At 35.1% G+C, this 12,864-nt stretch overlaps 1 protein-coding gene and 1 pseudogene across 6 annotated transcripts in view; both read right to left on the reverse strand.

The window, feature by feature from the left end:
* Tut4 (terminal uridylyl transferase 4) overlaps positions 1–12,864 on the reverse strand; it is a 101,813-nt gene that overhangs the window by 31,378 nt on the left and 57,571 nt on the right. For all 6 annotated transcript variants that reach the window (XM_028785314.1, XM_028785305.1, XM_028785296.1 and 3 more), the window contains 5 exons: positions 10,685–10,788; positions 6,150–6,207; positions 5,957–6,060; positions 3,135–3,224; positions 1,455–1,568 (listed from right to left, as the gene is read on the reverse strand). In XM_028785314.1, coding sequence (XP_028641147.1) covers positions 1,455–1,568; positions 3,135–3,224; positions 5,957–6,060; positions 6,150–6,207; positions 10,685–10,788 — 470 coding nt within the window. The remainder of the gene's footprint in view (positions 1–1,454; positions 1,569–3,134; positions 3,225–5,956; positions 6,061–6,149; positions 6,208–10,684; positions 10,789–12,864) is intronic.
* On the reverse strand, positions 3,617–3,767 carry LOC114639753 (annotated as a pseudogene).

Below are 12,864 nucleotides of genomic sequence, written 5' to 3' on the forward strand. Positions count from 1 at the left end.
TGAGGCATTACATTTGATTCACAGAACCACAAACAAAGACTCTAAATATAAACGTGTAATAGCACCAACATAGTATTTAGTTAGGAGTTTTTGCCTAGGGAAACTATTTCATTTTTATTTCCCCGCTACTGATTGTTTAAAATAGGAAGGAGGTATTGCTAAAACGGTGTCAATCATCATGAGACTATTTGAAAATTTAAGATGGCTATCAGACACTTATACCACATGGCTTATTATTTTGTCATTTTTTTCCCTTTATCATCATATTTTAGTTTAGGTAAGAACAGAATATGTGGTTTTCAAACCAGGCATAGAAGCACACAATTTTAATCCCAAGGGAGGCAGAGGGAGGCAGATCTCTGTGAGTTCGAGGACAATTAGGACTACACAAACAAACCCTACTTTAAAAAATAATAATAATATGTAGTTTTCCAGCTGTATCTCTCCCATCTCTAAACACTTATGTTTCTAAGAATACAGAATTGGATCTTCTCTAATGCTGACAAATCCACTCTCCCAGAAATGGGAGAAGCAAATAGAAGAATAAGAACTGTTTTATGCGGGCAGTGGTAGTGCACGCCTTTAGTCCCAGCACTTGGGAGGCAGAGGCAGGCAGATTTCTGAGTTTGAGGCCAGCCTGGTCTACAGAGTGAGTTCCAGGACAGCCAAGGGTACACAGAGAAACCCTGTCTCGAAAAACCAAAAAAAAAAAAAAAATAAATAAATCTTCCTGCATATTCTTGACCAGACTTCTCAAGACTGTCAAGTATATGTGGGAATATATAAGACTTCACTATCAAGCAGGAGGAGGAAATATATTCTAGAGAGAAGAAACATACATGCTTCAATGTGATAGCCTATTATTATATGTATAAGTTTTTGCTGAGCTACAGGAATTAGATTATACATATCTGCAATATTTTGGTTTTTGGAGACAGGGTCTCTTCTCTGTGTAGCCCTGGCTGTCCTAGACTCACTCTGTCAACTAAGTTGACAGAGTGAGTCTGCCTCTGCCTCATGGGTGTAAGATTAAAGGCGTGTGCCCATCTTATCTTCAGTATTCTAAGACTACAAAATTTTAAAATATTACAGAAGATACTCAACAATCCCTCTGATAGTCAATAGGCTCCAATAATAAAATTTCCCAAAAGGTTCACTATTTTAATTATAGCTTTAATTTTAACAAAAAAACTTGGAACATTCATGACAGAAAAATCTATCATGAACTCATCAAGCAAGCTCTCCTGTTTAAATCCATGATTTGCTTAAAAACACCTGTAACAGTTCTTTTTTAGACAGGTTCTCATTCAGTTGCCTAGTGTGTTCTGAAACACACTAACCCAGGCTGGCCTTAAACTCCTAATGGTTACACTTCTCTCTTTGACCTCCCAAGTATTGGGACTACAGGTATCAGCCACTATGCTTTGGGCTTCACAATATTCTTAAACACTCACCTCTTGTAGAACTGGGATAACTGGTGGCTTTCTTTGCTGCAGAAAGTACAGCACCATAAGAATATAAGCATATGAAGATAAACTTCCCCGAGAAGCATCTCCAATGTCGCAGCGCTAAAAAAAAAAACCCATGATTACAAATAAAAATTAAACTCATTCCACAAACCATTGACTACTCTGATATCTTATTTTTAAAACTCACTGAACTGAAAGATATCCAGAAGTTCAGTAACAATAAGTTACAAAAGTGTAAGAAAATAGGCATTTTTATATATTACAACTAAATGTAGAAATTAGTATAACAAGGGGATGGAGAGATGACTAAACGGATTAAAAGCAACTATTGTTCTTTCAGAGGGATACAGGTTCAGTTCCTCCTACCCAGATGGTGGCTCACAACTTTCCTTAATTCTAGTGGCAAGATATTCACAACTTGTCTTCTAACCTCTGAAGATACCAAGCAGGCAAATGATGCACATACTTACATGCAGGCAAAACATTCATATATATTAATTTACTTAAAATATCTTTTAAAGACAAGGACTCTCTTTCTCTGTGGAGCTATGGCTGATCTGGAACTCACTATGTAGACCAGACTGATCTCTAACAGAGATTCACCTGACTCTGCTTCCCTGAGATTAAAGATACATTACCATGCCTGGCAACTCTTTAAAAATCAGTTTAATATAAACTCTATGAAGAATAGTTAGGCAGTATCAAAATAACATAAGTAAAACAAACTTAATGCCCTAATATTTCCATTCCAAAAATTATCTTTAAAAATATGTAAAATAACTTAAGAAATTGAATTTTTAAATTGGAATAGTTACACTAACAAGACATCAGGAAAAAGCTAAGTTCATCAGTAAAGTTTAGGAGAAACGTACTAGAGATATCCATATAAAGTAGTCCATATCCACTAAAAAAAAGGACTGGGAAGATGGTTCAATGGATTAGAGCAATTGCTGTGAAAAAGCAAGAGGACCCAAGTTCAAACCCCTCAATTTCCACATAAAAGCTCAGAAGGCATGCATGTGCCTGTAAATTCAGCACTGAGAGCAGAGATATGATAATCTGGGAGCTTATGGAACATCTCTTTTAAAAAAACAAACACAAAAAAAACAAAAAAGCGATGTGGTAGTATACTCCTTTAATCCCAGCACTTGAGAGGCAGAGGCAGAAGGATCTCTCTGAGTTTGAGGCCTGCCTGGTCTACACAGCAAGTTCCAGGACAGCTGGAGCTACATAATTAAGACCCTATAACAAAAATAAATTTAAAAACATAAATAAAGCCGGGCAGTGGTGGCACATGCCTTTAATCCCAGTACTTGGGAGGCAGAGGCAGGTGGATTTCTGAGTTCGAGGCCAGCCTGGTCTACAGAGTGAGTTCCAGGTCAGCCAGAGCTACACAGAGAAACCCTGTCTCAAAAAAATTAATTAATTAATTAAAGAATTACACAGTAAAAGCTCGGGTACAACTCAAAATATTAAAAGAGCAAGATCACCTAAATGAAAGAAACACAGGAAGACCATATCTTAGAAGAGGAAAAAAAAAGACAAAAAAAAAAGCTAAATAATAAAATTAAGACAATATTTTTCACAAATCTAATATCAGTAAGTTTCACTTTAGCTATCGCAAGTACTATAACAAGACAAATGTTTCAACTTCTTAATAAGTACCTTAGCAAACACTTTCATAGTATATCCCAAGTACTGTACTCTAGGATCAATAGCTGCATAAGTAGCTAGCATTCTTGTGTTGTGTTGAGCCTGAAAAATAATTACGTATTTGAAATCATTTAATATGCATTAATTAAACTTATCAATCAGGTAAAAAGATGCAGTACACTGTAAATAGTATATCAAGATTTCAAAATTCCTATCAATTAGTCAAACAAACCAACTTCGCTCTGAAACCAGTATCAGAATACTTTTCCTTACATTGCTCACAGTTGAAAAATATAAACATATCAATAATCTGTCAACTTTTTTCTTTTTCTTTTTTTTTTATTTTTTTATTTTTCGAGACAGGGTTTCTCTGTGTAGCCCTGGCTGTCCGGGAACTCACTCTGTAGACCAGGCTCAGCCTGCCTCTGCCTCCCAAGTGCTGGGATTAAAGGCGTGTGCCACCACCGCCCGGCACCTTTTTTTTTTTAAGCAAGTAAGGGAAAACTGGAATGTAATAGTCCCCCCACTATCATAAATTAATTATACTGTCAAGTTTTCCACCTTTGTGGAAATTGCAGGGTATTATCAGTATATTCAGCACAAGCCACCTACATGATCATGGTTTCTTCCCTACCAGGGAAGTGTATCTGTCAGCTTTTAAAATTAAAAGTATAAACCAACAACAAACACTGAGAAAGCAATCACAGACATCCTCCTGTTTACAATAGCCTCAAAGAAAATAAATTATCTAGGAATAAACCTAACCAAGGAGGTGAAAGATTCCTAAATAAACTTTAAAATTTGTAAACTCTAAAATTTTGAAGAAAAAGGTAATACACTAGATCCGGATTGGTAGAATTAATATTGTGGAAATGACTTTCTACCAAAAAAATCATTTACAAATTCAATGAAACCCAATAAAACATTCTTCATAAAAATAAACTATCCTAAAATGTATACGGTAACACAAAAGAGCACAGAAAGCCAAAAAAAAAAAATCTTCAACAAAAGAAAGAGCAGAAAAAACCTACCAACAAAAAGAAACTCTAAGATTTTTGTCTGAGTCCAGTCACAATAACAAAGATCAACAAAACAATCAACAATAAATGCTAGGAACTCATTCTCTACTTGTAGAATTCCAAAATGTTACACAGCTACTCTAGGAATCTATGTGGGGAACTCTCAGAAAGCTATACATATGAGCCAGCTCTACCCCCATCCTTGGCATATGCCCAAAGGACTCAACATCCCACTCGAAAAATATCTGATCACCCATCATACCTGCCATTCTATTCATACTAGACAGAACATAACAACAAAAATGTTCTTCAACTGAAAAATGGATAATGTAAATGCAGCACATACACACATACGCTAGGGAATAGTATTCAGCTGTAAAGAAAAATGAAATCATGGAATGTGCAGGGAAATGGACAGAACTAAAATAAAATAAATCACATAATCCAGATCTAGAAAGATAAACATTGCATGTTCCCGCCGTGAGAAGTTTCCTAGGCTCAAATCTTCAGATGTGAATATATATCCTGAAGTAACTCCAGAAGCCAGGGAAGTAAAAAGGGACCATGGGGAGAGGAGAACAGCAACAAGAGAAATAGCAGAGTACAAGTGATTTTGAAAAAACTGGGAGAATAGTTCAGAAAAAGGAGAAAGAAGAATAAACTAACAGTAAGGATGTATGTAAAAGTCATAGGAGTCATGTTATTATGTATCTACCTAAAACTGCATATAATACATATATAGTTTAAATGCTCCCTATTGAGTTGCTAGTCAGGGTTATCCAAGAAATGTCCAAAACACAGGCTATTAATGTTGCCCTTGGTCATCTCTCCCAGAGGTTGCCATTAACTTTCTACTGCTTAAGACATCATGTTCTTCTGACTCAGGACTTTGAAATCCACTTCGGTTCTGACCAGAAAGCTCCATGCAAGCTTCCAAGCAGGCAATATTCTTATTCAGCTATGGATGGCTATGAACTAATATAGTGACAAGCATGTCACAATATCAAGGGTGCAATAGCATACCTTGGCAGTAACCAATGTTTCTCTAATCACACTGAAGGCCAGCTCAACAAGACAGAAACCATACCTGGTATTGGAAACTTTTCATTGGTTAGTGAATTCATTGCCAGTGAATTCATGGATCTTGGAGGAGAGCCCATTCACTAAACGAGCATAATTCCTAACTACATTCTAAATACCTTTCTACCCAGAAATGTATAGACAGGTCTTACTCCTTATCAAAGGAACGTCTCTCTGTAACAGATGGAGATCATTGCAGAAAATCACAACCAACCAAATGTAGGGAACAAGTAACCATGTGAATGAAGCCCAATCCTAAACTGATCCACCTACAACACAACTCCTGAACCTAAGGCTCAGAAATCACAGTAGGAGACAGGAAGAGTTTAGGACCCGAGGAGCAGCACATTTCCTATGTCAGAAAATACCCATAAAATATCATCAACGTGGCTGCCGAAATAAGACCTAAACAAGGACTATACCAATAGATACTCTAACATAAAAGGGGGAAATTTTATGGGGCCTTAACCCTAGAAGGAGGACTACTGGCAACTAAGAAATACTAAGAACAGGAGAAATAGTCTTCCCTAGAGAAGAATCCTAAAATTGGTTATCTCTGAATTCATATACATATAAGAACTTTATACAAACTGAGAAGGTTATATTTGTGTATTTATGTATATATGTATATACATACATACATACATACATATATATATATACTTAAAATATAAAAATAATTTTTAAGTAAAAACTTAAAAGTATAATTAGAGCTGGCTGGGCCGAAAAACTTACCAGTGTGTTATATAAACTGATATCACCTTCTAGTCCACTTCTCCTGTGTTCAAATTTTACAATAGGCACTTTGGCAGTAGTTATAGGCAGAATATTTCTTAAACCTGAGTTTTGGGGAACAAAAACTTAGGAGAATTAAATAATTTTTATAATGCTAGAAAGTCTTTTTTGTAGTAAAGATATAAAATTTTACCTGGATGCCTTTTAAGAATTTTTGCCAAATTTTCAATTATTTCCTTACAGTTTAATTTCTGTAAATAAATAAATAAATAAATAAATAAATAAATATCAATTTGTCCTACTAAATTCTACTTTAACCAAAGTATTTAATACTAGCACTTAAAATTTCTAATCATAATGAGCTTTTTCCTTTGAACTAAGTAAGAGGTCAAAGACTCATATCATTAACATAAACTTGGAGCCTGGTAGAAATGCAGAAGCTCAGACCCTTTTCCACTCTAAGTAACTATAACTGTATTCTAGAAATATCCCAAGGTTATTCACAGAGAATGAAGTCTGAAAAGCATGAAAAGAATAACACGATTTTCAATATATAAATATGTTTTTAAAAGTTATCTGATAGCCATTCCTTCGGTTTTAAGTGAGTGGATTTATTAAGAATATAGTAAGTGGGAGTAAGAGAATAAAATAGTAAGCAGGAAAATAAATAAATAAATAATATTAATGATAAGAAGAGTGTTGTATCAGACATATAGTCCAGCAGAAACTACCAGAGAAGCCAGGGTAACCAAAACAGCAGGACCCTTTGAAAAGAGAATCCCAGGGAGAACATTTGGTCAGTTTACTTACTGTTTTATTCTTTTAGTCCTGATCCTATATATTCAGTAACTCTTTCACTCAAAACAAAACAACAACACTGAATTTAGGCAAACCTAGATCCTAATTTTAAAGTATTAACTGTCATCCTTCACATCCCCCCAGCATCACACTACTACTCTATAAAACCAAGATAGTAAGACTCTGCTCTGCAGAGTTGCTGGACAAGTACATAAAACCTGCTCTAAAAAATTCAGTAGTGCAGGCAGTGGTGGCCAATGCTTTTAATCCCAAAGAAGTAGAGGCAGATAGATCTCTGAGTTTGAGACCAGATTGGTCTACATAGCTCCAGAACAGACAGGGCTACTGAGAAACCATGTGTTGAAAAACAAAACACAAACAAACAAAACAGCATTCAACAGCAAGCAAGTCTGATGATAAGCATTTAAGCATGATGGTAAGTCTAGATAAGCATTTCAAGTATTTTTTAGCTGTTTCATCATCATCATCATCATAGTTGTCACCTTTGTCATCATTATATTCTCTATGGGCTTTGTTAAATTTTGTGGTTTTGAGACAGGGACTCTCTACATAGCCCAGACTATTCTGGAAAACCCTTGTAAACCAGTCTAGCCTCGAACTCAGAGATCCTTCTACCTCTCTCCTCCCTACAAGTTCTGGAATTAAAAACATGTACCCTACCTCAGGTATTATTTTGTTGATGAAGTATATAATTCTACTACTACAGTACCAACTTCCTCTAGGAAATTCATCCCTCTGCAAATTTACATCTTTTTTTTTTAAAGCAGAGACAGCAAAATTGGTATGGCAATAAAAAACAAAATAGAACATAGAGAACAATGGCTTTATAAATTAGCTGTACTAGGGGCTGGTAAGATGGCTCAGTGGTTAAGAGCACTGACTGTTCTTCCAGAGGTCCTGAGTTCAATTCCCAGCAACCACATGGTGGCTCACAACCATCTGTAACAGGATCTGATGCACTCTTCTGCTGTGTCTGAAGACAGCTACAGTGTACTCATATACATGAAATAAAATAAATCTTAAAAAAATAAAATAAAGTAAAATAATAAATTAGCTGTACTAAGCTAAAGACTATTAAAATAAATCAATCCTAATAATCATTATTAAATCACTTTTGTACATATTCAACATATATATCCCTTCATTACAAGAGAGTATATGCAGCTAAATTGAGGATTTCAAAGGAATCATTAGTTACTAATTCACATACACTAAAATGAGAGGTAACTGCTATTTACTGTGTAAAATATACAATTCTGATAAAGTTTTAAAGATTTAATAATAGCTCATAAGGAATAAAATATTGTATTCTTTATAATTGTCTTCAACTTCCCAATACATATACAATTAATGTCTAAACACTGACGTTAACAAAGATATCTAAATCTCTCTTTCCTATTCCAAAAGTTTTCATTCTCAGACACATATGCACACATAATAATTATTATTAAATAGTAATTATTAATATTATTTAATAATAATTTTTAAAATGACAATCAATGTCTTAAGAGTCAGAAAAAAGAATATGCAAGATATCATTGTCATCTCAGACCTACTAATTTTAAAATCATTTTCTGGAAGAACTGCCTCAGGAACACACAGCTGCACTATTCTGCTGGATTCATTTCTTTTAAAGATTTATTTTTTAATCATGTGTATGTGAGTATGGATGGGTAGGTGTGCATGTGCATGTACATGTGCTACATGTTTAGATGCCTAAGGAGGCTCAAGGTCTTCAGTCCCCTGGAACTGGAGTTACAGATGGTTTTTGAGCTGCCTGACTTGGGTGCTAAGATAAAAACTTGGGTCCTTTGAAAGAGTAAGTAATAAACACTTTTAACTACTGAGCAATCTCACTAGCTTATGAATTATTTTCTAACAATAGGTATATTGATACTACTACAAATGCCAAAAAAAGCTTGCCCTTGTTCCAATCTTACAAAAGGTACCTGATTTTGAAACATAAATACCAACAACAGGACTGGGAATATGGCTCAGGTATATAATGTTCAACATACAGTTCTGGGTTCAATCTAGAGGAATACACGGGATTAAGAGTCAGGAGGGTAGGGGGCTGGAGAGATGGCTCAGTGGTTAAGAGCACTGACTGCTCTTCCAGAGGGCCTGAGTTCAATTCTCAGTAACCACATGGTGGCTCACAACCATCTGTAATGTGATCTGATGCCCTCTTCTGGTGTGTCTGAAGACAGCTACAGTGTACTCACAATAAAATAAATAAATCTTTAAAAAAGAAAGAACATGAGATAATTAAAAAAAAAAAAAAGAGAGAGAGAGAGTCAGAAGGGTAAGAAGTTGTAGGCCAGACTGGTCTATAGGATACCCTATCATAATGTAGCAAAGCAATAACATAGCAGAATACAGTACAGCACAGCACAGCATAGATAAAAATAAAACATTACTAGCAGTATTATAGCCACTGAGTTTTATCTGAGACACACACAATTATTGATAAAATAAAGCCAATAGATGCATTTGTCAAAGATCTCTACAAGGGTCTATTCTTTTTCTAATTGCTCCAACAATGGCCTAAGACACTTCTTCCTTAACCAGTCAGTCCCTTCCTTCACTGGAGCTTAGACACTCTCATGGACAAGACCAAAGTCTGGAATCAGAAGAGGAAAGTTTACCCATCCCTAATGCTGAGACTCTCACACTACACAAAATGGCTGTTTCCATCTCAAGGTTATTCAGAGAGCTGTCAACATCAGAAACTAGTGGTTGGGTTCTATATTACTATTAATACTATACGAAGTTACATTATGGGCTAAAAAAAAAAATTACAGAGAGGCAGTAAGATATGATAGGAAGAGTATAAATCCATGACTACACAGCCCTAGATACAAATCCTGGCCCAACATTTACAAGGTGAGTGACCTGAAGTTAAATAAACTAGTTTGTCTTTCCTCTTTTTTCCTTCCTTCCTTCCTTCCTTTTGTTCCTTCATTTCTTTCTTCTGTTGTTATTAATGTTTATTTACTGACTTGTATGGAAGAAGTAGGAGCATCACAGAGGTCAGAGGACAACCTGCTGAAGCTAGCTCCCGTCTTCTATCACGAGTGTCTCAGGACCACATATAGACTGTCAGGCTTGGAAACACGCATCTTTACGTGCTGTACTATCTCTACTGGGGGCCAGTTTGTCTTTCAAAGCTTCAGTCTCCTTAACACAAAGTGATACGCTAAGAAAATGGGGTAATTATATCTACCTCAAAGTAGATGAAAAATAAAAAAAGATAAGGCATGTATAAGTGTCTACAGCAATTCAATAAATGTTACTTCCCCATCCCACCCAAAATAAAGTCTCTAACCCTCAATCAATAGAATATTTCTTCTATGGGAAATACGTCAGTGCCTCAAAATTATAATTAATTTTTAGAATAGAATCTTTTTATATTAGATGATTGCCTGTATTTTCTACTTACAGAGTACATAACACAGAGAGAGGAAAACAAAGTATATAATGGGAGGGGAGTGCAGGGAGGGGCAAGAGATAGATACAACCTCTATTTGCTTACTACCAAAAAGGAGTACCAGTTTCTCATTGGTTCTAATGAAAAAATTCCAACTTGTGGTAAACTAACTTTTTCACCCAATTCATTTCTAGACACTTGTTAAGTCTCAAAGACCTAGTTGTTAGATTAAAACATGATAAATATTAAATTTATTTATTTTAATTCTGAACATTTTTTAAATAATAGATTTCCATAGTAGCCGAGTTTGAGTATTTTCTAAATTGATAAAGCTAATGCTTCTACATCTCAAGCACTCCTACTTAGACATTGATAAAAAGAATCATACTATATATAATAAATATAACACATAAAACTACAATAAATTTACTATTAGACAAAAGCAAACTTTCAAATCCTTTCCAAATACTACCTCTTACCTCTGCATTTTCATGGCCTTCCAGAGTCATACAAATATCCAGATCACTATCACGAAATCCAAATCCATTCTTAGAAGAACCAAATAAGCACAATCTTGCTTTTTCTAAGCTCAGGAAAATAAGTCAATAAGTAGGTTAGAGGAGTCATCTAACATCTACTAATAACATAAAATGATACACTGAGAAATTCCAAACATCCAACTCCAGCTAGGATCTTTTACTTAGGTTCTTAAACCCAAGCAGCTAATTCCTTTTTTCTTTTCAACATACCATAAATTGTCCAGGAGCAATGTATCTACTTCATACAGACCTACTATTATTCCTATAATCCCAGCTGTGACTGATAAAGTTGATATGATAGTCAGTTTTATGGGAGATAGCTAAACATGTTTATGAGAAATTATCTAGATTATGGTACCTGAGGTAGAGTACGTATCCTTAACGTGGTTGATATGATTACATGGACTGAATAAAAAGGGGAGATTGGGCTGAACACAAATAATCACCATTTCCTGCTTCCTACCTGGACACACTGTGCCCTGTTCCTGCTGCCATGAGAGCCTTTAATCTCTCGAAACTGTAAGCCAATATAAATCCTTCTATCCTTCCTTAAAATTAAAAGTGCCTTTCTCAGGTATGTTGTCAAAGCAAGGAGACAAGTAACTAACAGATCAACTCTCGGCAAACAGTATTACTATCTATCTAGATACTCACCAGAAAAGTAGGACATATTTTAATACCTTGCTCAACCTGCACAAGTCAATCCTAAGAGCTGCAGCTTCTTCCAACTCAACATTTACCATCTAATGTTGTTCTTCAACACTGGTACTAAAGGATAAGCTCAATATTTGATAACCCATATCTTTAAAGTAAACTAGTTCTTTTAGTGTACAATTCAAGTACTTTTAAATTATCACCTCAATATATAGGGTTAATTTTCCTCCCATAGTCAATTCACTAGATATAAATCCTATTATAGTTGTTCCTTCTCATTTAAGAGTTCTCCAATAACACTCTCTGAAACAAGCTGTAACTTACAAATTTAATTACACATTTAAATTTATTTATTAGTGGAGGCATGTAATATGCACATCTAGACAGAAGACAACTTGTGTGGGTTGGATGTCTTTTTTTACTATGTAGGTCCCAGAGATTGAACTCAGATTGTCAGACTTGGTGGCAAGTGCCTTCACCTGCTGAGCCATCTCGTTGGCCTTTAATTACATAGTTAGACAACAAATCCCATGCTCTGAAAACAATCCTTCCATGTAGTACTGATGAAATTTTAATGATAACTAAGAATGATAAAAGAAGTTATAGTGCTCACTTCAGCAGTATATATAACAACACTGGAACAATATACACTAGCAAAACCTCATGAGACTTTAATTTTCAAATATATAATATATCATAAAAAAGAGGCTATGATGATCAAATAAAATTAAATGTGAGTTTTATGTAAAAGGGAGTGGAGAGACTTAAGATTGGCCTGACCCTCACCAATTAGGCTCGAATAGCCGATTAGTGAGCACTAGGAACAGGACCCCACATTGTTTCTCCAGTACTGTTGTTACAAATGTGTGCACACATGAGTACATGTATGCATACAAGCATGAAAGTCCCTGTAGAGACCAAAAGAAAGTATTGAATCTCCTAGAGCTAGAGTTACAGACAGTCTACTGAATACTAGTACTAAGAACCAAACTCAGGTTGTCTGGAACAAGTGTTCTCAACTATACCCTATGTTTTTACATTGATTGTGGGAATAAAACTCAGGTCCTCATGCTTACAAACATTACCTAGTAAGGCATTTCTCCAGCCCTAAATAAATTACTATAAATATCCCTTTCTAAAATATTTAATTACAAAATTCTTAATTCTTCATTCTAATACTAAAAAACAAAACTGTATATTCTGACATTTTGGAGCAAAAGCCTTCATATCATGCACGGTTTCTTTCCTTTCTTTACATTAGACATGCTTCAGCAATTCCTGTTAGTCTTCAAATATAACCCGATTCTCACCACTTACCTCTGGCACTACTGTGCTTCATCTGTACTTATGTCACAGTTCTCTGCAAAGTTCTTGCCTTGTACTCTCATAGTGCTATAATCTGTTCACTGAGATTGTATCATTTAATGCTACAAATTCTACAAGGCTTTCATTAAAAGAAAAGACCT

The sequence above is a fragment of the Grammomys surdaster genome, unplaced genomic scaffold (assembly GCF_004785775.1).
Source record: "Grammomys surdaster isolate TR1022 unplaced genomic scaffold, NIH_TR_1.0 100, whole genome shotgun sequence".
In the NCBI taxonomy this organism is placed as follows: Eukaryota; Metazoa; Chordata; class Mammalia; order Rodentia; family Muridae; genus Grammomys; species Grammomys surdaster.